Below are 27278 nucleotides of genomic sequence, written 5' to 3' on the forward strand. Positions count from 1 at the left end.
ATAGAGTGCAATACCCTGTGAGTATTAGACGTTCAGCATACTGTAAAGACCAACAACAGGCTTTAGAGAATCACTGTTGTTTTATACGTACCATAGATCAAGGTCATGTCTCTGTCCCTGGGAGCACTTTACTGTGCATTGCACGTTTTAAATCAGTTGGCTGTGGTATTTTTAAACCATATGTTGTCAAAAAAAGGTGTTTACTTATTGAATAATTGGATTGAGAGACAGACAACAGCATCTTAAACAAGAAAGTTAAGTCGGGGGAGGGGTCAGAGGTCCGGCTATAAAGAGTGATGTCAACAGTCAGAGACTGCACTCTAACCACAGAATGTCAGTGGAACACTGGTAGCTTTAAGAAAGGTAAGACATCACCATTCTTTTTGCTTCACAGCTGTGTAGTTTTGTAATGGGAGGGATGACGGAAGGGACAAAGCCTTACTCTGTGAATAGCAGAAGTACATTATAACAAACGTCCTGACTGCAAATAGGTAGAATAATTTAAACTTTCAATGCCTACACAGTTTTCAACTGGCTTTAAACCAGTATTGATGCTGTCTAAACCGCTGTAATATAGTTGAAAATATGTTGGTACATGTTTCAACTTGTAGTAAACCAATTATTGCACTTCAATGAACATTACGCACTGTCTAATTGGGAGCCTCAAATGTTATTGTAGCATGGAATAGCTCAACCCTGACTTCGTAAACACTTAGGTCTTTCCTGTCTGGCCTGTTAATACCCATGTCAGTCAGATTTAGTAGGGGATAGTAAAAGGTATTAAGTGAATTACATTGTAAGGATTATTTTTGTCACTCAGGTCAATGATAGAAAAGTAACATAGCATCCCTCCTGTAATTGCAGTAAAATGTACAACACTCAGGCATATAGCTACTCAATCTAATTCATTGATATCTGATACTGGAAATGGCAGTGGGTTAAATCCCTGGTAGCCTACTGGCAGTGTCTGGTAGCCAACTGGCAGTGTCTGGTAGCCTACTGGCAGTGTCTGGTCGCCTACAGGCAGTGTCTGGTAGCCTACTGGCAGTGTCTGGTAGCCAACTGGCAGTGTCTGGTAGCCTACTGGCAGTGTCTGGTCGCCTACAGGCGGTGTCTGGTAGCCTACTGGCAGTGTCTGGTAGCCTACTAGCAGTGTTTCTGGTAGCCTACTGGCAGTGTCTGGTAGCCAACTGGCAGTGTCTGGTAGCCAACTGGCAGTGTCTGGTCGCCTACTGGCAGTGTCTGGTCTGCCTACTGGCAGTGTCTGGTCGCCTACTGCCAGTGTCTGGTCGCCTACTGGCATTGTCTGTTCGCCTATTGGCAGTGTCTGGTAGCCTACTGCCAGTGCCTGGTAGCCTACTGGCAGTGCCTGGTAGCCTACTGGCAGTGTCTGGTCGTCTACTGGCAGTGTCTGGTTGCCTACTGGCAGTGTCTGGTAGCCTACTGGTAGTGTCTGGTAGCCTACTGGCAGTGTCTGGTAGCCTACTGGCAGTGTCTGGTAGCCAACTGGCAGGGTCAGGTAGCCTACTGGTAGTGTCTGGTAGCCTACTGGCAGTGTCTGGTCACCTACTGCCAGTGCCTGGTCGCCTACTGGCAGTGTCTGGTAGCCTACTGGCAGTGTCTGGTAGCCTACTGGCAGTGTCTGGTAGCCTACTGGCAGTGTCCGGTAGCCTACTGGCAGTGTTTCTGGTCACCTACTGGCAGTGTCTGGTCGCCTACTGGCAGTGTCTGGTAGCCTACTGGATGTGTCTGGTAGCCAACTGGCAGTGTCTGGTCGCCTACTGGCAGTGTCTGGTAGCCAACTGGCAGTGTCTGGTTGCCTACTGGCAGTGTCTGGTAGCCTACTGGATGTGTCTGGTAGCCAACTTGCAGTGTCTGGTAGCCAACTGGCAGTGTCTGGTCGCCTACTGGCATTGTCTGGTCGCCTACTGCCAGTGTCTGGTCGCCTACTGGCATTGTCTGGTCGCCTACTGGCAGTGTCTGGTAGCCTACTGGCAGTGCCTGGTAGCCTACTGGCAGTGTCTGGTCGCCTACTGGCAGTGTTTCTGGTGGCCAACTAGCAGTGCACGGTAGCCTACTAGCAGTGTTTCTGGTAGCCAACTGACAGTGTCCGGTAGCCTACTAGCAGTGTTTCTGGTAGCCAACTGGCAGTGTCTGGTCGCCTACTGGCAGTGTCTGGTTTGCCTACTGGCAGTGTCTGGTCGCCTACTGCCAGTGTCTGGTCGCCTACTGGCATTGTCTGTTCGCCTATTGGCAGTGTCTGGTAGCCTACTGCCAGTGCCTGGTAGCCTACTGGCAGTGCCTGGTAGCCTACTGGCAGTGTCTGGTCGTCTACTGGCAGTGTCTGGTCGCCTACTGGCAGTGTCTGGTAGCCTACTGGTAGTGTCTGGTAGCCTACTGGCAGTGTCTGGTAGCCTACTGGCAGTGTCTGGTAGCCAACTGGCAGGGTCAGGTAGCCTACTGGTAGTGTCTGGTAGCCTACTGGCAGTGTCTGGTCACCTACTGCCAGTGCCTGGTCGCCTACTGGCAGTGTCTGGTAGCCTACTGGCAGTGTCTGGTAGCCTACTGGCAGTGTCTGGTAGCCTACTGGCAGTGTCCGGTAGCCTACTGGCAGTGTTTCTGGTCGCCAACTGGCAGTGTGTGGTCGCCAACTGGCAGTGTCTGGTCGCCTACTGGCAGTGTCTGGTAGCCTACTGGCAGTGTCTACCATCTGTAGGAGAAATGTGCTGCTATTACATTGTGGAACAGATCTCTCTGATAAAGACAGCTGACTGCTGACAATCCAATCTTAACTTCTTACTACTGAAATATAGTCAACTACTACCTGTAACACATTCCAAATGCAACTCAAGAAGGCCGCTCTCCATGGTCATCAATACCATGGTGTCTGTGGAGGTTGCTGAGGGGAGGACCAAACCATGTGTTTGATGCATTTGATACCATTTCCCTCATTCCACTCCGGCCATTACAATGAGCCAATCCTCCCTAATTAAGATGCCACCAACCTCCTGTGCATGGCGTATTCATTTGGGATACTTCTGGAAGCACTATCCAGGAATCCACTGTAATTGATTGAATACCGGTCTTGTATTGAGATCTGGAACATGGACAGCAACATTGTTGAGGATTGAAAGTGATACAGTCCCAAAATACAAACAAGAGAAATGTCAATAGTGGATTTAAACTTATTTTTCGGGTTAGACTAAAATGAGAAAATTCTTATTATTCCTTTTATGAGTATTGATACTGTTATGATCTCATTTTATTATCTTCATCTATCCTCTGTAAATGTTTCAGGAAAATAAGACACCTTGTGACCCTGTGACCCTGTGACCTTGTGAATGCTTTTGGGAAACCTTGGTCAATATGTGTAATCCACCAGGGACGTGAGGATGAAACCCCTTCGTTTAGAATGGAGTATTACATAAGAATGTGCTACCTTGTAAATCCTGCCCAGGTTACGTTTAGCTACTGTTAGGGTCTCTGTGCCTCTGCAGTCTATTAGATGAGCGTTGTCAATAGCAGCAGTACTTTGAAAAGCTAAACCCCAGCCAAGATTTGGCTCAGGACAACTAACAGTGATGCTGTAATCTCATTCCACCAGATTATTCCCTGTCACTCAACACAGATACAGCATCCTTTCATCTGTAACTCATTGGTGAATCAGGGGTTATGCGTGATTGTGATTGAGATTCACTTCTTGTCATTTTCATGAACTCACACGTTTTGTTTTGTTTTGTCTTCCACAGAAAAAAATCCTGAAATTGCTGAAAAATGTCTAAGTAAGGCCCCACCTGATTTTCAATCAGACTACATGTTGATAGCAATGCAATGTTATTGAATGTCATACATGGTCTATATTACTATTACTATGTTACTAGTACAGCTGTTTTGTTTGTTCGGCCAATGTAATTGGCTGTTTGCAAGTGTTTCACACCATTTGAGGACACCATGCCCCAAAGAGCCTCTTAATCTGTGAGAGCACAGAGGCAGATGGTTCTGTTGAATGAACCTGTTCTCTCACCCACTACATCACACTTTGACTATCAAAGGTGTCACAGAGTAGATGTCCTTAGATGCACCTCCTCCTCTTCACTGTGCTTTAGAAGCACACATGGGAAGAATTCCAAACGTTTTCTACTGAGAGGTAGCAACATTCCTCTATTTTATATACACTCTTAGAACAAAGGGTTCCAAAGGGGTTCTTCACCTGTCCCCATATGAGAACCCTTTTGGGTTACATGGAGAACCCTCTGTGGAAAGGGTTCTACATAGAAACCAAAAGGGTTCTACCTGGAACCAATAAGGGTTCTTCAAAGGGTCATCCTATGGGGCCAGCTGAAGATCCCTTTTAGGTTCTAGATAGCAGTGTGTACCTATCTACCTCATGTAGGCCTATCTGTTATACCACTACTTGATGGTATCTGTTAAATGGTGCAGAATAAGAAAATGTGTCTAACAAAAACGTCAAGAAATCCCTTTAATACTCAGAGGACTGCTAACTATGTCAGGAAATAACACAGGAAATAACACAGGAAATAACCTGGGTCGTCTCCAACACTATTAATACCATTAAGTGTTATCATTCACAAAGGATTTGTCCGTTTGTTAGTGACATTAGCCGTACGTCAGGGTTTTCATCTCCCATAGGGAGAGCATTGTTTCCTCTGTAGGTTGTAAATGATCAAAATAAAGAGAGTAGCACACTCCATATATAAACTCCATATATAAACTCCATATATAAACTCCATATATAAACTCCATATATAAACTCCATATATAAACTCCATATATAAACTCCATATATAAACTCCATATATAAACTCCATACATAAACTCCATATATAAACTCCATATATAAACTCCATATATAAACTCCATATATAAACTCCATATATAAACTCCATATATAAACTCCATACATAAACTCCATACATAAACTCCATACATAAACTCCATATATAAACTCCATATATAAACTCCATATATAAACTCCATATATAAACTCCATATATAAACTCCATACATAAACTCCATATATAAACTCCATATATAAACTCCATATATAAACTCCATATATAAACTCCATACATAAACTCCATATAAAAACTCCATATATAAACTCCATATATAAACTCCATATATAAACTCCATATATAAACTCCATATATAAACTCCATATATAAACTCCATATATAAACTCCATATATAAACTCCATACATAAACTCCATATATAAACTCCATATATAAACTTTGTAAGTCGCTCTGGATAAGAGCGTCTGCTAAATGACTTAAATGTAAATGTAAATGTAATATAAACTCCATATATAAACTCCATATATAAACTCCATATATAAACTCCATACATAAAATCCATACATAAACTCCATATATAAACTCCATACATAAACTCCATATATAAACTCCATATATAAACTCCATATATAAACTCCATATATAAACTCCATATATAAACTCCCAGTCATTTATTGGGTATTTACCAACGTTTCGGCATCACTGTGCCTTCTTCTGTAGGTTTTGACAGCATGGGTTGAGTTGCATGGGTTGAGTTGCATGAGTTGAGTTGCATGGGTTGAGTTGCATGAGTTGAGTTGCATGAGTTGAGTTGCATGGGTTGAGTTGCATGGGTTGAGTTGCATGAGTTGAGTTGCATGAGTTGAGTTGCATGAGTTGAGTTGCATGGGTTGAGTTGCATGAGTTGAGTTGCATGGGTTGAGTTGCATGAGTTGAGTTGCATGAGTTGAGTTGCATGAGTTGAGTTGCATGAGTTGAGTTGCATGAGTTGAGTTGCATGGGTTGAGTTGCATGGGTTGAGTTGCATGGGTTGAGTTGCATGGGTTGAGTTACATGGGTTGAGTTGCATGGGTTGAGTTGCATGAGTTGAGTTGCATGGGTTGAGTTGCATGGGTTGAGTTGCATGAGTTGAGTTGCATGGGTTGAGTTGCATGGGTTGAGTTGCATGGGTTGAGTTGCATGAGTTGAGTTGCATGAGTTGAGTTGCCATAAGGTGCTAGTGAAAGTCAATAATAAGTTTCCCTGAGGACTACTGAGAGGAGGGCTCCAGTCAGTTCAACAGGATCCAAGAGAGAGGCAGGCAAGGCTGCAGCTTTGACTTGAGTGCCCTTGAATACCACAAGCACTACGTGGTGAATGGTCACTCGTGCAGGGGGGCTTACAGCCCGAGTCAAACCCAGCCAGTTAGGTAATATTACACTCAAGGGTTAATTCCTCAGATCTGCTCATGTAAGACAATGTACGACCCTGGCTGATACCTGCTGCCCTCAGTATGGTCTGACAAACACATCTCCAAACTCTCAGGATTAGGAAGCATTTTGGATAAAACATGTCAGTTATCATCATTTTGTATCAATTATATGTTTATATCGGGTTGTGTCATTATAATTTGCATACCTTCGCACATTTGATTGACTGTTGATTGATCATTTGTCTTCTGATAAAGCTTTGTCTTTTCACTACTTGAAATTTACATTGAGTGTTTAATCCTTGCAGAATGTGCCACTTTGGTCACTAAAGTAAGACAGAGAAATGTGTTAAACACTGCTGACCGTTTAGTTTGATATTTTCTCAGGGTATACAAGAAAACCTCTGGGAATGGCGCAGTAAGTGAAAACATTTTCTTTCTCTCTAATACTTGCCCCATAGAAATACAGACCATCACCTATTTGTGATAAGTGTGATAGAGCTCCAGAAAACATTCTGTTTGACCATTTTCTTCTTCCTGTCTTCAGCTTACCCTTTACCTGGGAAAGAGAGACTACGTCGACCATGTTCAGAATGTGGACCCCATCGGTAACTCTTACTTTTACACTTGGCACTTCTGTATCGTAAGTTTAGACATTTGTGTTGAGGGGAAAATCTCTGACATCTCTACCCATCGTTGTTACAGAGGGAGTGGTGAAAATTGATCCTGCAGACCTTGGAGGCAAGAAAGGTACACATTATTTTACTAAACTATTCTTTACAGATAAGTTACTAATGTTAGTAGTCCTGCGGAATGACTATACACTGGCTAATGTTTATCCTGGTCTCTAGTGTTTATCATGGTCTCTAGTGATTATCCTGGTCTCTAGTGATTATCCTGGTCTCTAGTGTTTACTCTGGTCTCTAGTGATTATCCTGGTCTCTAATGTGTATCCTGGTCTCTAGTGTTTATCCTGGTCTCTAGTGTTTGTCCTGGTCTCTAGTGTTTATTCAGGTCTCTAATGTTTATCCTGGTCTCTAGTGTTTATTCAGGTCTCTAGTGATTATCCTGGTCTCTAGTTTTTATCCTGGTCTCTAGTGTTTATTCAGGTCTCTAATGTTTATCCTGGTCTCTAGTGTTTAGTCAGGTCTGTAGTGATTATCCTGGTCTCTAGTGTTTATTCAGGTCTCTAGTGATTATCCTGGTCTCTAGTGTTTACTCTAGTCTCTAGTGTTTACTCTGGTATCTAGTGTTTATCCTGGTCTCTAGTGATTATCCTGGTCTCTATTGTTTACTCTGGTCTCTAGTGATTATCCTGGTCTCTAGTGTTTATCCTGGTCTCTAGTGATTATCCTGGTCTCTAGTGTTTACTCTGGTCTCTAGTGTTTACTCTGGTCTCTAGTGTTTATCCTGGTCTCTCGTGTTTATCCTGGTCTCTAGTGTTCATCCTGGTCTCTAGTGTTTATTCAGGTCTCTAGTGTTTATTCAGGTCTCTAGTGTTTATTCAGGTCTGTAGTGTTTATCCTGGTCTCTAGTGTTTATCCTGGTCTCTAGTGTTTATCCTGGTCTCTAGTTTTTACCCTGGTCTCTAGTGTTTATCCTGGTCTCTAGTGTTTATCGTGGTCTCTAGTGTTTACTCTGGTCTCTAGTGTTTATTCAAGTCTCTAGTGTTTATCCTGGTCTCTAGTGTTTATCCTGGTCTCTAGTTTTTATCCAGGTCTCTAGTGTTTACTCTGGTCTCTAGTGATTATCCTGGTCTCTAATGTGTATCCTGGTCTCTAGTGTTTATCCTGGTCTCTAGTGTTTGTCCTGGTCTCTAGTGTTTATTCAGGTCTCTAATGTTTATCCTGGTCTCTAGTGTTTATTCAGGTCTCTAGTGATTATCCTGGTCTCTAGTTTTTATCCTGGTCTCTAGTGTTTATTCAGGTCTCTAATGTTTATCCTGGTCTCTAGTGTTTAGTCAGGTCTGTAGTGATTATCCTGGTCTCTAGTGTTTATTCAGGTCTCTAGTGATTATCCTGGTCTCTAGTGTTTACTCTAGTCTCTAGTGTTTACTCTGGTATCTAGTGTTTATCCTGGTCTCTAGTGATTATCCTGGTCTCTATTGTTTACTCTGGTCTCTAGTGATTATCCTGGTCTCTAGTGTTTATCCTGGTCTCTAGTGATTATCCTGGTCTCTAGTGTTTACTCTGGTCTCTAGTGTTTACTCTGGTCTCTAGTGTTTATCCTGGTCTCTCGTGTTTATCCTAGTCTCTAGTGTTCATCCTGGTCTCTAGTGTTTATTCAGGTCTCTAGTGTTTATTCAGGTCTCTAGTGTTTATTCAGGTCTGTAGTGTTTATCCTGGTCTCTAGTGTTTATCCTGGTCTCTAGTGTTTATCCTGGTCTCTAGTTTTTACCCTGGTCTCTAGTGTTTATCCTGGTCTCTAGTGTTTATCGTGGTCTCTAGTGTTTACTCTGGTCTCTAGTGTTTATTCAAGTCTCTAGTGTTTATCCTGGTCTCTAGTGTTTATCCTGGTCTCTAGTTTTTATCCAGGTCTCTAGTTTTTATCCTGGTCTCTAGTGATTATCCTTGTCTCTAGTTTTTATCCTGGTCTCTAGTTTTTATCCTGGTCTCTAGTTTTTATCCTGGTCTCAAGTGATTATCCTGGTCTCTAGTGTTTATCATGGTCTCTAGTGTTTATCCTGGTCTCTAGTGTTTACTCTGGTCTCTAGTGTTTATTCAAGTCTCTAGTGTTTATCCTGGTCTCTAGTGTTTATCCTGGTCTCTAGTTTTTATCCTGGTCTCTAGTTTTTATCCTGGTCTCTAGTGATTATCCTTGTCTCTAGTTTTTATCCTGGTCTCTAGTTTTTATCCTGGTCTCTAGTGATTATCCTGGTCTCTAGTGATTATCCTGGTCTCTAGTTTTTATCCTGGTCTCTAGTTTTTATCCTGGTCTCTAGTGATTATCCTGGTCTCTAGTTTTTATCCTGGTCTCTAGTTTTTATCCTGGTCTCTAGTTTTTATCCTGGTCTCTAGTGATTATCCTGGTCTCTAGTTTTTATCCTGGTCTCCAGTGATTATCCTGGTCTCTAGTGTTTATCCCGGTCTCTAATGTTTATCCTGGTCTCTAGTGTTTATTCAGGTCTCTAGTGATTATTCTGGTCTCTAGTGATTATCCTGGTCTCTAGTGTTTATCCTGGTCTCTAGTGTTTATTCAGGTCTCTAGTGTTTATCCCGGTCTCTAGTGATTATCCTGGTCTCTAGTGATTATCCTGGTCTCTAGTGTTTAGCCTGGTCTCTAGTGTTTATCCTGGTCTCTAATGTTAATCCTGGTCTCTAGTTTTTATTCTGGTCTCTATTATTTATCCTAGTCTCTAATGTTTATCCTGGTCTCTAGTGTTTATCCTGGTCTCTATTGTTTATCCTGGTCTCTAATGTTTATCCTGGTCTCTAGTGTTTATCCCGGTCTCTAATGTTTATCCTGGTCTCTAGTGTTTATTCAGGTCTCTAGTGATTATTCTGGTCTCTAGTGATTATCCTGGTCTCTAGTGTTTATCCTGGTCTCTAGTGTTTATTCAGGTCTCTAGTGTTTATCCCGGTCTCTAGTGATTATCCTGGTCTCTAGTGATTATCCTGGTCTCTAGTGTTTAGCCTGGTCTCTAGTGTTTATCCTGGTCTCTAATGTTAATCCTGGTCTCTAGTTTTTATTCTGGTCTCTAGTTTTTATTCTGGTCTCTATTATTTATCCTAGTCTCTAATGTTTATCCTGGTCTCTAGTGTTTATCCTGGTCTCTATTGTTTATCCTGGTCTCTAATGTTTATCCCTGTCTCTAGTTTTTATCCTGGTCTCTAGTGTTTACTCTGGTCTCTATTGTTTATCCTGGTCTCTAATGTTTATCCCTGTCTCTAATGTTTATCCTGGTCTCTAGTGTTAATCCTGGTCTCTAGTGTTTTTCCTGGTCTCTAGTTTTTATTCTGGTCTCTAGTTTTTATTCTGGTCTCTATTATTTATCCTAGTCTCTAATGTTTATCCTGGTCTCTAGTGTTTATCCTGGTCTCTATTGTTTATCCTGGTCTCTAATGTTTATCCCTGTCTCTAGTTTTTATCCTGGTCTCTAGTGTTTACTCTGGTCTCTATTGTTTATCCTGGTCTCTAATGTTTATCCCTGTCTCTAATGTTTATCCTGGTCTCTAGTGTTAATCCTGGTCTCTAGTGTTTTTCCTGGTCTCTAATGTGTATCCTGGTTTCTAGTGTTTACTCTGGTCTCCAGTGTTTATCCTGGTCTCTAGTGTTTATCCTGGTCTCTAAGTGTTTATTCCGGTCTCTAGTGTTTATCCTGGTCTCTAGTGTTTATCCTGGTCTCTAATGTTAATCCTGGTCTCTAGTGTTTATCCTGGTCTCTAGTGTTTATTCAGGTCTCTATTATTTATCCTGGTATCTAATGTTTATCCTTGTCTCTAATGTTTATCCTGGTCTCTAGTGTTTACTCTGGTCTCTAATGTTAATCCTGGTCTCTAGTGTTTATCCTGGTCTCTAGTGTTTATTCAGGTCTGTAATGTTTATCCTGGTCTCTAGTTTTTATCCTGGTCTCTAGTGTTTACTCTGGTCTCTAATGTTAATCCTGGTCTCTAGTGTTTATCCTGGTCTCTAGTGTTTATTCAGGTCTGTAATGTTTATCCTGGTCTCTAGTTTTTATCCTGGTCTCTAGTGATTATCCTGGTCTCTAGTTTTTATCCTGGTCTCTAGTTTTTATCCTGGTCTCTAGTGATTATCCTGGTCTCTAGTTTTTATCCTGGTCTCTAGTTTTTATCCTGGTCTCTAGTGATTATCCTGGTCTCTAGTGTTTATCCCGGTCTCTAATGTTTATCCTGGTCTCTAGTGTTTATTCAGGTCTCTATTGATTATTCTGGTCTCTAGTGATTATCCTGGTCTCTAGTGTTTATCCTGGTCTCTAGTGATTATCCTGGTCTCTAGTGTTTACTCTGGTCTCTAGTGTTTATTCAGGTCTCTAGTGTTTATCCTGGTCTCCCCAACTGATTATCCTGGACTCTAGTGTTTACTCTGGTCTCTAGTGTTTATTCAGGTCTGTAGTGTTTATCCTGGTCTCTAGTATTTATCCTGGTCTCTAATGTTTATCCTGGTCTCTAATGTTTATCCTGGTCTCTAGTGTTAATCCTGGTCTCTAGTGTTTTTCCTAGTCTCTAATGTGTATCCTGGTTTCTAGTGTTTACTCTGGTCTCTAGTGTTTATTCAGGTCTCTAGTGTTTATCCTGGTCTCTAGTGATTATCCTGGACTCTAGTGTTTACTCTGGTCTCTAGTGTTTATTCAGGTCTGTAGTGTTTATCCTGGTCTCTAGTGTTTATCCTGGTCTCTAGTGTTTATCCTGGTCTCTAGTTTTTATCCTGGTCTCTAGTGATTATCCTGGTCTCTAGTGTTTATCCTGGTCTCAAGTGATTATCCTGGTCTCTAATGTTTATCCTGGTCTCTAGTGTTAATCCTGGTCTCTAGTGTTTTTCCTAGTCTCTAATGTGTATCCTGGTTTCTAGTGTTTACTCTGGTCTCTAGTGTTTATTCAGGTCTCTAGTGTTTATCCTGGTCTCTAGTGTTTATCCTGGACTCTAGTGTTTACTCTGGTCTCTAGTGTTTATTCAGGTCTGTAGTGTTTATCCTGGTCTCTAGTTTTTATCCTGGTCTCTAGTGATTATCCTGGTCTCTAGTTTTTATCCTGGTCTCTAGTTTTTATCCTGGTCTCTAGTTTTTATCCTGGTCTCTAGTGATTATCCTGGTCTCTAGTTTTTATCCTGGTCTCCAGTGATTATCCTGGTCTCTAGTGTTTATCCCGGTCTCTAATGTTTATCCTGGTCTCTAGTGTTTATTCAGGTCTCTAGTGATTATTCTGGTCTCTAGTGATTATCCTGGTCTCTAGTGTTTATCCTGGTCTCTAGTGTTTATTCAGGTCTCTAGTGATTATTCTGGTCTCTAGTGATTATTCTGGTCTCTAGTGATTATCCTGGTCTCTAGTGTTTATCCTGGTCTCTAGTGTTTATCCCGGTCTCTAGTGATTATCCTTGTCTCTAATGTTTATCCTGGTCTCTAGTGTTAATCCTGGTCTCTAGTGTTTTTCCTGGTCTCTAATGTGTATCCTGGTTTCTAGTGTTTACTCTGGTCTCCAGTGTTTATCCTGGTCTCTAGTGTTTATCCTGGTCTCTAAGTGTTTATTCCGGTCTCTAGTGTTTATCCTGGTCTCTAGTGTTTATCCTGGTCTCTAAAGTTAATCCTGGTCTCTAGTTTTTATTCTGGTCTCTAGTGTTTATCCTGGTCTCTATTATTTATCCTGGTCTCTAATGTTTATCCTGGTCTCTAGTGTTTATCCTGGTCGCTATTGTTTATCCTGGTCTCTAATGTTTATCCTGGTCTCTAGTGTTTACTCTGGTCTATATTGTTTATACTGGTATCTAATGTTTATCCTTGTCTCTAATGTTTATCCTGGTCTCTAGTGTTAATCCTGGTATCTAGTGTTTTTCCTGGTCTCTAATGTGTATCCTGGTTTCTAGTGTTTACTCTGGTCTCCAGTGTTTATCCTGGTCTCTAGTGTTTATCCTGGTCTCTAGTGTTTACTCTGGTCTCTAATGTTAATCCTGGTCTCTAGTGTTTATCCTGGTCTCTAGTGTTTATTCAGGTCTCTAGTTTTTATCCTGGTCTCTATTATTTATCCTGGTCTCTAATGTTTATCCTGGTCTCTAGTGTTTATCCTGGTCGCTATTGTTTATCCTGGTCTCTAATGTTTATCCTGGTCTCTAGTGTTTACTCTGGTCTATATTGTTTATACTGGTATCTAATGTTTATCCTTGTCTCTAATGTTTATCCTGGTCTCTAGTGTTAATCCTGGTATCTAGTGTTTTTCCTGGTCTCTAATGTGTATCCTGGTCTCTAGTGTTTATTCAGGTCTGTAATGTTTATCCTGGTCTCTAGTTTTTATCCTGGTCTCTAGTGATTATCCTGGTCTCTAGTTTTTATCCTGGTCTCTAGTTTTTATCCTGGTCTCTAGTGATTATCCTGGTCTCTAGTTTTTATCCTGGTCTCTAGTTTTTATCCTGGTCTCTAGTTTTTATCCTGGTCTCTAGTGATTATCCTGGTCTCTAGTTTTTATCCTGGTCTCTAGTGATTATCCTGGTCTCTAGTGTTTATCCCGGTCTCTAATGTTTATCCTGGTCTCTAGTGTTTATTCAGGTCTCTATTGATTATTCTGGTCTCTAGTGATTATCCTGGTCTCTAGTGTTTATCCTGGTCTCTAGTGATTATCCTGGTCTCTAGTGTTTACTCTGGTCTCTAGTGTTTATTCGGGTCTCTAGTGTTTATCCTGGTATCTGGTGATTATCCTGGACTCTAGTGTTTACTCTGGTCTCTAGTGTTTATTCAGGTCTGTAGTGTTTATCCTGGTCTCTAGTGTTTATCCTGGTCTCTAGTGTTTATCCTGGTCTCTAGTTTTTATCCTGGTCTCTAGTGATTATCCTGGTCTCTAGTGTTTATCCTGGTCTCTAGTTTTTATCCTGGTCTCTAGTGATTATCCTGGTCTCTAGTGTTTATCCTGGTCTCTAGTGTTTATCCTGGTCTCTAGTGTTTACTCTGGTCTCTAGTGTTTATTCAAGTCTCTAGTGTTTATTACATTTACATTTACATTTAAGTCATTTAGCAGACGCTCTTATCCAGAGCGACTTACAAATTGGTGCATTCACCTTATGACATCCAGTGGGACAGTCACTTAACAATAGTGCATCTAAAACTTAGGGGGGGTGGGGTGAGAGGGATTACTTAACCTATCCTAGGTATTCCTTAAAGAGGTGGGGTTTCAGGTGTCTCCGGAAGGTGGTGATTGACTCCGCTGTCCTGGCGTCGTGAGGGAGTTTGTTCCACCATTGGGGGGCCAGGGCAGCGAACAGTTTTGACTGGGCTGAGCGGGAGCTGTACTTCCTCAGTGGTAGGGAGGCGAGCAGGCCAGAGGTGGATGAACGCAGTGCCCTTGTTTGGGTGTAGGGCCTGATCAGAGCCTGGAGGTACTGAGGTGCCGTTCCCCTCACAGCTCCGTAGGCAAGCACCATGGTCTTGTAGCGGATGCGAGCTTCAACTGGAAGCCAGTGGAGAGAACGGAGGAGCGGGGTGACGTGAGAGAACTTGGGAAGGTTGAACACCAGACGGGCTGCGGCGTTCTGGATGAGTTGAAGGGGTTTAATGGCACAGGCAGGGAGCCCAGCCAACAGCGAGTTGCAGTAATCCAGACGGGAGATGACAAGTGCCTGGATTAGGACCTGCGCCGCTTCCTGTGTGAGGCAGGGTCGTACTCTGCGGATGTTGTAGAGCATGAACCTACAGGAACGGGCCACCGCCTTGATGTTAGTTGAGAACGACAGGGTGTTGTCCAGGATCACGCCAAGGTTCTTGGCGCTCTGGGAGGAGGACACAATGGAGTTGTCAACCGTGATGGCGAGATCATGGAACGGGCAGTCCTTCCCCGGGAGGAAGAGCAGCTCCGTCTTGCCGAGGTTCAGCTTGAGGTGGTGATCCGTCATCCACACTGATATGTCTGCCAGACATGCAGAGATGCGATTCGCCACCTGGTCATCAGAAGGGGGAAAGGAGAAGATTAATTGTGTGTCGTCTGCATAGCAATGATAAGAGAGACCATGTGAGGTTATGACAGAGCCAAGTGACTTGGTGTATAGCGAGAATAGGAGAGGGCCAAGAACAGAGCCCTGGGGGACACCAGTGGTGAGAGCGCGTGGTGAGGAGACAGATTCTCGCCACGCCACCTGGTAGGAGCGACCTGTCAGGTAGGACGCAATCCAAGCGTGGGCCGCGCCGGAGATGCCCAACTCGGAGAGGGTGGAGAGGAGGATCTGATGGTTCACAGTATCGAAGGCAGCCGATAGATCTAGAAGGATGAGAGCAGAGGAGAGAGAGTTAGCTTTAGCAGTGCGGAGCGCCTCCGTGATACAGAGGAGAGCAGTCTCAGTTGAATGACTAGTCTTGAAACCTGACTGATTTGGATCAAGAAGGTCATTCAGAGAGAGATAGCGGGAGAGCTGGCCAAGGACAGCACGTTCAAGAGTTTTGGAGAGAAAAGAAAGAAGGGATACTGGTCTGTAATTGTTGACATCGGAGGGATCGAGTGTAGGTTTTTTCAGAAGGGGTGCAACTCTCGCTCTCTTGAAGACGGAAGGGACGTAGCCAACGGTCAGGGATGAGTTGATGAGCGAGGTGAGGTAAGGGAGAAGGTCTCCGGAAATGGTCTGGAGAAGAGAGGAGGGGATAGGGTCAAGCGGGCAGGTTGTTGGGCGGCCGGCCGTCACAAGACGCGAGATTTCATCTGGAGAGAGAGGGGAGAAAGAGGTCAGAGCACAGGGTAGGGCAGTGTGAGCAGAACCAGCAGTGTCGTTTGACTTAGCAAACGAGGATCGGATGTCGTCGACCTTCTTTTCAAAATGGTTGACGAAGTCATCTGCAGAGAGGGAGGAGGGGGGAGGGGGCGGAGGATTCAGGAGGGAGGAGAAGGTGGCAAAGAGCTTCCTAGGGTTAGAGGCAGCAGCTTGGAATTTAGCGTGGTAGAAAGTGGCTTTAGCAGCAGAGACAGAGGAGGAAAATGTAGAGAGGAGGGAGTGAAAGGATGCCAGGTCCGCAGGGAGGCGAGTTTTCCTCCATTTCCGCTCGGCTGCCCGGAGCCCTGTTCTGTGAGCTCGCAATGAGTCATCGAGCCACGGAGCGGGAGGGGAGGACCGAGCCGGCCTGGAGGATAGGGGACATAGAGAGTCAAGGGATGCAGAGAGGGAGGAGAGGAGGGTTGAGGAGGCAGAATCAGGAGATAGGTGGGAGAAGGTTTGAGCGGAGGGAAGAGATGATAGGATGGAAGAGGAGAGAGTAGCGGGGGAGAGAGAGCGAAGGTTGGGACGGCGCGATACCATCCGAGTAGGGGCAGTGTGGGAGGTGTTGGATGAGAGCGAGAGGGAAAAGGATACAAGGCAGTGGTCGGAGACTTGGAGGGGAGTTGCAATGAGGTTAGTGGAAGAACAGCATCTAGTAAAGATGAGGTCGAGCGTATTGCCTGCCTTGTGAGTAGGGGGGAAGGTGAGAGGGTGAGGTCAAAAGAGGAGAGGAGTGGAAAGAAGGAGGCAGAGAGGAAAGAGTCAAAGGTAGACGTGGGGAGGTTAAAGTCGCCCAGAACTGTGAGAGGTGAGCCGTCCTCAGGAAAGGAGCTTATCAAGGCATCAAGCTCATTGATGAACTCTCCGAGGGAACCTGGAGGGCGATAAATGATAAGGATGTTAAGCTTGAAAGGGCTAGTAACTGTGACAGCATGGAATTCAAAGGAGGCGATAGACAGATGGGTAAGGGGAGAAAGAGAGAATGACCACTTGGGAGAGATGAGGATCCCGGTGCCACCACCCCGCTGACCAGACGCTCTCGGGGTGTGCGAGAACACGTGGGCGGACGAAGAGAGAGCAGTAGGAGTAGCAGTGTTGTCTGTGGTGATCCATGTTTCCGTCAGGGCCAAGAAGTCGAGGGACTGGAGGGAGGCATGGGCTGAGATGAACTCTGCCTTGTTGACCGCAGATTGGCAGTTCCAGAGGCTACCGGAGACCTGGAACTCCACGTGGGTCGTGCGCGCTGGGACCACCAGAGTAGGGTGGCCGCGGCCACGCGGTGAGGAGCGTTTGTATGGTCTGTGCAGAGAGGAGAGAACAGGGATAAACCGACACATAGTTGACAGGCTACAGAAGAGGCTACGCTAATGCAAAGGAGATTGGAATGACAAGTGGACTACACGTCTCGAATGTTCAGAAAGTTAAGCTACGTAGCAAGAATCTTATTGACTAAAATGATTAAAATGATACAGTACTGCTGAAGTAGGCTAGCTGGCAGTGGCTGCGTTGTTGACACTACACTAATCAAGTCATTCCGTTGAGTGTAATAGTTTCTGCAGTGTTGCTATTCGGGGGCTAGCAGGCTAGCTAGCAGTGTTGTTTACGTTACGTTGCGTTAAAAGAACGACAATAGATGGCTAGCGAACCTAGAAAATCGCTCTAGACTACACAATTATCTTTGATACAAAGACGGCTATGTAGCTAGCTAAGTAGCTAGCTACGATCAAACAAATCAAACCGTTGTACTGTAATGAAAATGAAGTGAAAATGTGATACAACCTGTGAATGCGACCGGGTAGTTGAGTTCTATACAGAAGACGTTGGCTAGCGTTGGTCTCTAGTGTTTATCCTGGTCTCTAGTTTTTATCCTGGTCTCTAGTTTTTATCCTGGTCTCTAGTGATTATCCTTGTCTCTAGTTTTTATCCTGGTCTCTAGTTTTTATCCTGGTCTCTAGTGATTATCCTGGTCTCTAGTTTTTATCCTGGTCTCTAGTTTTTATCCTGGTCTCTAGTTTTTATCCTGGTCTCTAGTGATTATCCTGGTCTCTAGTTTTTATCCTGGTCTCCAGTGATTATCCTGGTCTCTAGTGTTTATCCTGGTCTCTAATGTTTATCCTGGTCTCTAGTGTTTATTCAGGTCTCTAGTGATTATTCTGGTCTCTAGTGATTATCCTGGTCTCTAGTGTTTATCCTGGTCTCTAGTGTTTATTCAGGTCTCTAGTGATTATTCTGGTCTCTAGTGATTATCCTGGTCTCTAGTGATTATCCTGGTCTCTAGTGTTTATCCTGGTCTCTAGTGTTTATCCCGGTCTCTAATGTTTATCCTGGTCTCTAGTGATTATCCTGGTCTCTATTATTTATCCTAGTCTCTAATGTTTATCCTGGTCTCTAGTGTTTATCCTGGTCTCTATTGTTTATCCTGGTCTCTAATGTTTATCCTGGTCTCTAGTGTTTACTCTGGTCTCTATTGTTTATCCTGGTCTCTAATGTTTATCCTTGTCTCTAATGTTTATCCTGGTCTCTAGTGTTAATCCTGGTCTCTAGTGTTTTTCCTGGTCTCTAATGTGTATCCTGGTTTCTAGTGTTTACTCTGGTCTCCAGTGTTTATCCTGGTCTCTAGTGTTTATCCTGGTCTCTAAGTGTTTATTCCGGTCTCTAGTGTTTATCCTGGTCTCTAGTGTTTATCCTGGTCTCTAAAGTTAATCCTGGTCTCTAGTTTTTATTCTGGTCTCTAGTGTTTATCCCGGTCTCTATTATTTATCCTGGTCTCTAATGTTTATCCTGGTCTCTAGTGTTTATCCTGGTCTCTATTGTTTACCCTGGTCTCTAATGTTTATCCTGCTCTCTAATGTTTACTCTGGTCTCTATTGTTTATACTGGTATCTAATGTTTATCCTGGTCTCTAGTGTTTATTCAGGTCTCTATTGATTATTCTGGTCTCTAGTGATTATCCTGGTCTCTAGTGTTTATCCTGGTCTCTAGTGATTATCCTGGTCTCTAGTGTTTACTCTGGTCTCTAGTGTTTATTCAGGTCTCTAGTGTTTATCCTGGTCTCCCCAACTGATTATCCTGGACTCTAGTGTTTACTCTGGTCTCTAGTGTTTATTCAGGTCTGTAGTGTTTATCCTGGTCTCTAGTATTTATCCTGGTCTCTAATGTTTATCCTGGTCTCTAATGTTTATCCTGGTCTCTAGTGTTAATCCTGGTCTCTAGTGTTTTTCCTAGTCTCTAATGTGTATCCTGGTTTCTAGTGTTTACTCTGGTCTCTAGTGTTTATTCAGGTCTCTAGTGTTTATCCTGGTCTCTAGTGATTATCCTGGACTCTAGTGTTTACTCTGGTCTCTAGTGTTTATTCAGGTCTGTAGTGTTTATCCTGGTCTCTAGTGTTTATCCTGGTCTCTAGTGTTTATCCTGGTCTCTAGTTTTTATCCTGGTCTCTAGTGATTATCCTGGTCTCTAGTGTTTATCCTGGTCTCAAGTGATTATCCTGGTCTCTAGTGTTTATCCTGGTCTCTAGTGTTTATCCTGGTCTCTAGTGTTTACTCTGGTCTCTAGTGTTTATTCAAGTCTCTAGTGTTTATCCTGGTCTCTAGTGTTTATCCTGGTCTCTAGTTTTTATCCTGGTCTCTAGTTTTTATCCTGGTCTCTAGTGATTATCCTTGTCTCTAGTTTTTATCCTGCTCTCTAGTTTTTATCCTGGTCTCTAGTGATTATCCTGGTCTCTAGTTTTTATCCTGGTCTCTAGTTTTTATCCTGGTCTCTAGTTTTTATCCTGGTCTCTAGTGATTATCCTGGTCTCTAGTTTTTATCCTGGTCTCCAGTGATTATCCTGGTCTCTAGTGATTATCCTGGTCTCTAGTGTTTATCCTGGTCTCTAGTGTTTATTCAGGTCTCTAGTGATTATTCTGGTCTCTAGTGATTATTCTGGTCTCTAGTGATTATCCTGGTCTCTAGTGTTTATCCTGGTCTCTAGTGTTTATCCCGGTCTCTAGTGATTATCCTTGTCTCTAATGTTTATCCTGGTCTCTAGTGTTAATCCTGGTCTCTAGTGTTTTTCCTGGTCTCTAATGTGTATCCTGGTTTCTAGTGTTTACTCTGGTCTCCAGTGTTTATCCTGGTCTCTAGTGTTTATCCTGGTCTCTAAGTGTTTATTCCGGTCTCTAGTGTTTATCCTGGTCTCTAGTGTTTATCCTGGTCTCTAAAGTTAATCCTGGTCTCTAGTTTTTATTCTGGTCTCTAGTGTTTATCCTGGTCTCTATTATTTATCCTGGTCTCTAATGTTTATCCTGGTCTCTAGTGTTTATCCTGGTCTCTATTGTTTATCCTGGTCTCTAATGTTTATCCTGGTCTCTAGTGTTTACTCTGGTCTCTATTGTTTATACTGGTATCTAATGTTTATCCTTGTCTCTAATGTTTATCCTGGTCTCTAGTATTTATCCTGGTCTCTAATGTTTATCCTGGTCTCTAGTGTTTACTCTGGTCTCTATTGTTTATCCTGGTCTCTAATGTTTATCCTTGTCTCTAATGTTTATCCTGGTCTCTAGTGTTTTTCCTAGTCTCTGATGTGTATCCTGGTTTCTAGTGTTTACTCTGGTCTCCAGTGTTTTTCCTGGTCTCTAGTGTTTATCCTGGTCTCTAAGTGTTTATTCCGGTCTCTAGTGTTTATCCTGGTCTCTAGTGTTTATCCTGGTCTCTAATGTTAATCCTGGTCTCTAATGTTTATCCTGGTCTCTAGTGTTTATCCTGGTCTCTATTGTTTATCCTGGTCTCTAGTGTTTACTCTGGTCTCTAATGTGTATCCTGGTTTCTAGTGTTTACTCTGATCTCCAGTGTTTATCCTGGTCTCTAGTGTTTATCCTGGTCTCTAGTGTTTACTCTGGTCTCTAATGTTAATCCTGGTCTCTAGTGTTTATCCTGGTCTCTAGTGTTTATTCAGGTCTGTAATGTTTATCCTGGTCTCTAGTTTTTATCCTGGTGTCTAGTGATTATCCTGGTCTCTAGTTTTTATCCTTGTCTCTAGTTTTTATCCTGGTCTCTAGTGATTATCCTGGTCTCTAGTTTTTATCCTGGTCTCTAGTTTTTATCCTGGTCTCTAGTTTTTATCCTGGTCTCTAGTTTTTATCCTGGTCTCTAGTGATTATCCTGGTCTCTAGTTTTTATCCTGGTCTCTAGTGATTATCCTGGTCTCTAGTGTTTATCCCGGTCTCTAATGTTTATCCTGGTCTCTAGTGTTTATTCAGGTCTCTAGTGATTATTCTGGTCTCTAGTGATTATCCTGGTCTCTAGTGTTTATCCTGGTCTCTAGTGATTATCCTGGTCTCTAGTGTTTACTCTGGTCTCTAGTGTTTATTCAGGTCTCTAGTGTTTATCCTGGTCTCTAGTGATTATCCTGGACTCTAGTGTTTACTCTGGTCTCTAGTGTTTATTCAGGTCTGTAGTGTTTATCCTGGTCTCTAGTGTTTATCCTGGTCTCTAGTGTTTATCCTGGTCTCTAGTTTTTATCCTGGTATCTAGTGATTATCCTGGTCTCTAGTGTTTATCCTGGTCTCAGGTGATTATCCTAGTCTCTAGTGTTTATCCTGGTCTCTAGTGTTTATCCTGGTCTCTAGTGTTTACTCTGGTCTCTAGTGTTTATTCAAGTCTCTAGTGTTTATCCTGGTCTCTAGTGTTTATCCTGGTCTCTAGTTTTTATCCTGGTCTCTAGTTTTTATCCTGGTCTCTAGTGATTATCCTTGTCTCTAGTTTTTATCCTGGTCTCTAGTTTTTATCCTGGTCTCCAGTGATTATCCTGGTCTCTAGTTTTTATCCTGGTGTCTAGTTTTTATCCTGGTCTCTAGTTTTTATCCTGGTCTCTAGTGATTATCCTGGTCCCTAGTTTTTATCCTGGTCTCCAGTGATTAACCTGGTCTCTAGTGTTTATTCCGGTCTCTAATGTTTATCCTGGTCTCTAGTGTTTATTCAGGTCTCTAGTGATTATTCTGGTCTCTAGTGATTATCCTGGTCTCTAGTGTTTATCCTGGTCTCTAGTGTTTATTCAGGTCTCTAGTGTTTATCCCGGTCTCTAGTGATTATTCTGGTCTCTAGTGATTACCCTGGTCTCTAGTGTTTAGCCTGGTCTCTAGTGTTTATCCTGGTCTCTAATGTTAATCCTGGTCTCTAGTTTTTATTCTGGTCTCTAGTGTTTATCCTGGTCTCTAATGTTCATCCTGGTCTCTAGTTTTTATTCTGCTCTCTAGTTTTTATCCTGGTCTCTATTATTTATCCTAGTCTCTAATGTTTTTCCATGGTCTCTAGTGTTTATCCTGGTCTCTATTGTTTATCCTGGTCTCTAATGTTTATCCTGGTCTCTAATGTTTATCCTGGTCTCTAGTGTTTACTCTGGTCTCTATTGTTTATCCTGGTCTCTAATGTTTATCCTTGTCTCTAGTGTTAATCCTGGTCTCTAGTGTTTTTCCTGGTCTCTAATGTGTATCCTGGTTTCTAGTGTTTACTCTGGTCTCTAGTGTTTATCCTGGTCTCTAGTGTTTACTCTGGTCTCTAATGTTAATCCTGGTCTCTCGTGTTTATCCTGGTCTCTAGTGTTTATTCAGGTCTGTAATGTTTATCCTGGTCTCTAGTTTTTATCCTGGTCTCTAGTTTTTATCCTGGTCTCTAGTGATTATCCTGGTCTCTAGTTTTTATCCTGGTCTCTAGTTTTTATCCTGGTCTCTAGTGATTATCCTGGTCTCTAGTGTTTATCCTGGTCTCAAGTGATTATCCTGGTCTCTAGTGTTTATCCTGGTCTCTAGTGTTTATCCTGGTCTCTAGTGTTTACTCTGGTCTCTAGTGTTTATTCAAGTCTCTAGTGTTTATCCTGGTCTCTAGTGTTTACTCTGGTCTCTAATGTTAATCCTGGTCTCTAGTGTTTATCCTGGTCTCTAGTGTTTATTCAGGTCTGTAATGTTTATCCTGGTCTCTAGTTTTTATCCTGGTCTCTAGTGATTATCCTGGTCTCTAGTTTTTATCCTTGTCTCTAGTTTTTATCCTGGTCTCTAGTGATTATCCTGGTCTCTAGTTTTTATCCTGGTCTCTAGTTTTTATCCTGGTCTCTAGTTTTTATCCTGGTCTCTAGTTTTTATCCTGGTCTCTAGTGATTATCCTGGTCTCTAGTGTTTATCCCGGTTTCTAATGTTTATCCTGGTCTCTAGTGTTTATTCAGGTCTCTAGTGATTATTCTGGTCTCTAGTGATTATCCTGGTCTCTAGTGTTTATCCTGGTCTCTAGTGATTATCCTGGTCTCTAGTGTTTACTCTGGTCTCTAGTGTTTATTCAGGTCTCTAGTGTTTATCCTGGTCTCTAGTGATTATCCTGGACTCTAGTGTTTTCTCTGGTCTCTAGTGTTTATTCAGGTCTGTAGTGTTTATCCTGGTCTCTAGTGTTTATCCTGGTCTCTAGTGTTTATCCTGGTCTCTAGTTTTTATCCTGGTATCTAGTGATTATCCTGGTCTCTAGTGTTTATCCTGGTCTCAAGTGATTATCCTGGTCTCTAGTTTTTATCCTGGTCTCTAGTGTTTATCCTGGTCTCTAGTGTTTACTCTGGTCTCTAGTGTTTATTCAAGTCTCTAGTGTTTATCCTGGTCTCTAGTGTTTATCCTGGTCTCTAGTTTTTATCCTGGTCTCTAGTTTTTATCCTGGTCTCTAGTGATTATCCTTGTCTCTAGTTTTTATCCTGGTCTCTAGTTTTTATCCTGGTCTCTAATGTTTATCCTTGTCTCTAGTGTTAATCCTGGTCTCTAGTGTTTTTCCTGGTCTCTAATGTGTATCCTGGTTTCTAGTGTTTACTCTGGTCTCCAGTGTTTATCCTGGTCTCTAGTGTTTATCCTGGTCTCTAGTGTTTACTCTGGTCTCTAATGTTAATCCTGGTCTCTAGTGTTTATCCTGGTCTCTAGTGTTTATTCAGGTCTGTAATGTTTATCCTGGTCTCTAGTTTTTATCCTGGTCTCTAGTTTTTATCCTGGTCTCTAGTGATTATCCTGGTCTCTAGTTTTTATCCTGGTCTCTAGTTTTTATCCTGGTCTCTAGTTTTTATCCTGGTCTCTAGTGATTATCCTGGTCTCTAGTGTTTATCCTGGTCTCAAGTGATTATCCTGGTCTCTAGTGTTTATCCTGGTCTCTAGTGTTTATCCTGGTCTCTAGTGTTTACTCTGGTCTCTAGTGTTTATTCAAGTCTCTAGTGTTTATTCAGGTCTCTAATGTTTATTCTGGTCTCTAGTGTTTATTCTGGTCTCTAATGTTTATCCTGGTCTCTAGTGTTTACTCTGGTCTCTAATGTTTATCCTGGTCTCTAGTGTTTATTCAGGTCTCTAATGTTTATTCTGGTCTCTAGTGTTTATTCTGGTCTCTAATGTTTATCCTGGTCTCTAGTGTTTGTGCAGCTGGCCTGTGCTTTCCGTTATGGCCGTGACGACCTGGATGTCATTGGACTGTCCTTCAGGAAAGACATCTGGTTCAAGCACCTCCAGTTGTACCCTGCTGCTGACCACAAACCCACCCTCACTCCCATGCATGACTGCCTGCTCAAGAAGGCAGGAGAGCAGGGCCATGCCTTCACTTTCGACATTCCCGTAAACCTTCCCTGCTCTGTCACACTCCAGCCAGGACCAGATGATGCTGGAAAGGTAGGCACTTGCCTTGCTATTTATATATATATTTTTTTACCCCAGATATATTAAATTCAATGATTCATGATATTTACATTGGCCTTTTGTGTATACCTAGGCTTGTGGTGTGGACTTTGAAGTGAAGACCTACATTTCAGATGTGGCAGACCCAGAAGAGAAACTTGACAAGAAGTGAGTGGCTGTCCAAATACTTGTCTTCTTTTATTGAAATACTTTACACAATAAGACATGGAAATTCTACATCTACATGTAAAAACAATAGTTTCTTTCTGACACTTTTCTCCCTCCCTCCCTCCCTCCCTCTTTGCCACTTTTCCCTCCATCCTTGTAGAGACACAGCCCGTCTGATCGTCCGTAAGATCCAGTTTGCTCCAGATGCAACGGGTGCTTCTGGTCCCAAGGCCGACATCTGCAAGAGCTTCATGATGTCTGACAAGCCTGTCCACCTGGAGGCCTCTCTGGATAAGGAGGTGAGTTAAACAGAAATCCCCACCGGCTTCTACAGCGCATATACTGTAGCAGCTATATTAGAATACATAACAAGAAGGGGTTGCAAACAGTGAATTGTTTTTCTTATATTGATATCAGATCTATTACCATGGAGATCCAATCAATGTCAACGTCAAAGTCAAGAATGAAACCACCAAAACAGTGACAAAAATTAAAGTCACAGGTAGGTCTATCACCGCTGACTCTGAATGGTAGAACTAAAATACTATACTTAAGTTTAGAACAGTGGGCTCTTTCCTCCAGTTGACCAGACTACAGATGTGGTGCTCTACTCCGCGGACAAATACACCAAAACCGTACTTTGTCAAGAGTTTGGGTGAGTAGACAGAAACCAGCCCTCTCCTCATCATCTTCTAAGAAGTGCTCTTCTCCTGATCCACTAACATCTCCAACCTTCTCTTACAGAGAGACAATAGATGCCAATAGCACATTTGATAAATCCCTCACCATCATCCCCCTACTGGCCGACAACAAGGAGAAGCGCGGTCTGGCGCTGGACGGCAGACTGAAGGATGAGGACACAAACCTAGCCTCCAACACTATGTGAGTGGCAGTCTACATTATTTTCACATTCAAATCTAGACACAAACAACCTGAGTCCATCTCTGTCTTCTCCTTTCTCCTCATCAGTATGAGAGACGGTATGGATAAAGAAGTGTTGGGAATCTTGGTCTCCTACAAAATCAAGGTCAACTTGATGGTGTCTTCAGGAGGGTAAGTCTTAGATTAAATACATGTTTGCCTGTAAGCCAATGCCATGTTTTACATTGAAATTGAGGACAATATTAAATGCTAACCAATTATGTTCTTCACTCCCATTCAGCTTGTTAGGAGGTCTCACAGCCAGTGACGTACAGGTGGAGCTCCCCTTGATCCTTATGAACCCCAAACCCCAAGGTAAAGTAATAGTGTTACCTAATGAATAATAGGATTTACCATATCTAATTAACTGTCAAAGTAGAACTGATGTGATGAGGGTGCAATGTCTCTCTCTCTACTCATTCAAGGTTGCTATTCAATGTTGCTAATGTAATCTTTCAACTCTTTTCCCTTCTACAAATTCAACCCCATTACATGAACAGATGTGTGAGTAAAACATTATAGGATATCATTTTAAAATACGTATTAGTGGCATACACCGCAGTGTTCAGCTCTAATGAAACGTAGTCTGTGTTATGCACATTTTAAAGTCATTTTGAACTGCCTCGTGACCTTGTGCTATTTTCGTGTTTCCTTTATAATCTGCAGAGGTCTCCCGGTGGGAGAGTAAAGGTGAGCTTCTCTCCGCCAGACTTATCAACCCTAATGTACAGTAGGCATAAATTTGATGTGAAGTGCCCGTTCATTGGAGGGCTGTTGAACTCTGGTCTTTATATAGAGGTCAGGCTTTGCCATTACTATCACCAGTATTGGAATAGTGCTGGCATAAAGGCACCTGCGGTTGTATTTCAATGAAGTTCAAACAACTGTAGATCAGATGATCCCGTGACTGAATCGAATGATTCTAATTGGGACATTACTTCAGCCCAAGAGTTCACTGCCTCAGTTCATGTGCCATCATTCACTGTAGTCATCTGTGACAGTCACCCAGCAGCCATATTTATTGTATGTGTTTTGTGAATCCCCAGAACGCATGTTACCCTTGAGGCTGAGTACATTCCCCCAGCAGAAGAAAGACGAGGAATGAGGGACTGCAAAGTTCAATGGAGCAAAGCTGTTGATGGCTGTCCAGATTGAAAGGCTGATGACCAAAGCAAAAAGAAACTGGAAACCTCATAGGAAGAACCATCAATAAAAACAATAACAGCTTTATATGATGTTGATATCTCTCACTATTACGGCCATTTTAGTATTGTATTTGAGTGGTTTGAGCCTGTAGTACCTGTACTGTAATGTAGATATCCAGCCATGCGTATGAGTCACATCATTTCAAACGTACCTTAATTAACCATTCACTCTGTACTTCTCACATAAAACCAAGGGGGGTTAATGAACACATTCAGTATAAAGGGGTTTATTGGTTTGCGGATAAAACTCTCACCTAAACTACTCCATCAAACAGGGAGTCCGGTTGTACTCAGTTTATCATATTCAAAGAATTGTGTTTTTCTGTGGTATGTATGTATGTTTTGGACTGATAAGTCATTGAACCAAATAAAAACAACTCATATACTTCTAAGACTGGGATTTCATCCATTCACTGCAGTGCATTGACGGGAACTGTCCATGGTGCTGAACTGGCATCAGGTAACTTCACGTCTTCATAGCAAAACATGTTTTATAATTAAGCAATAAGGCCTGAAGAGGTGTGGTACATGGCCAATGTACCATGGCTAAGGGCAGTTCTTATGCACAACGCAATGCCTGGATACAGCCCTTAGCTGTGGTATATTGGCCATATACCACAAACCCCAGAGGTGCCTTACTGCTATTATAAACTGCTTACCAATGTAATTAGAGCAGTAACAATAAATGTTGTATACTG

At 42.5% G+C, this 27278-nt stretch overlaps 1 protein-coding gene across 1 annotated transcript; it reads left to right on the forward strand.

The window, feature by feature from the left end:
* The first annotated feature begins 291 nt into the window (after positions 1 to 291).
* LOC124007207 (arrestin-C-like) lies at positions 292 to 26972 on the forward strand. The gene is made up of 16 exons (XM_046317604.1): positions 292 to 363; positions 3750 to 3782; positions 6612 to 6642; positions 6772 to 6832; positions 6930 to 6974; positions 24027 to 24280; positions 24381 to 24454; positions 24615 to 24753; positions 24872 to 24956; positions 25037 to 25109; positions 25199 to 25336; positions 25424 to 25507; positions 25617 to 25690; positions 25876 to 25879; positions 26042 to 26065; positions 26422 to 26972. The coding sequence occupies exons 2-15, from the start codon at positions 3775 to 3777 to the stop codon at positions 26061 to 26063; spliced, it is 1092 nt and encodes a 363-aa protein (XP_046173560.1). The 5' UTR covers positions 292 to 363; positions 3750 to 3774; the 3' UTR covers positions 26064 to 26065; positions 26422 to 26972.
* Positions 26973 to 27278: the final 306 nt, after the last annotated feature.

This window comes from Oncorhynchus gorbuscha, linkage group LG20 (genome assembly GCF_021184085.1).
Source record: "Oncorhynchus gorbuscha isolate QuinsamMale2020 ecotype Even-year linkage group LG20, OgorEven_v1.0, whole genome shotgun sequence".
NCBI lineage: Eukaryota > Metazoa > Chordata > Actinopteri > Salmoniformes > Salmonidae > Oncorhynchus > Oncorhynchus gorbuscha.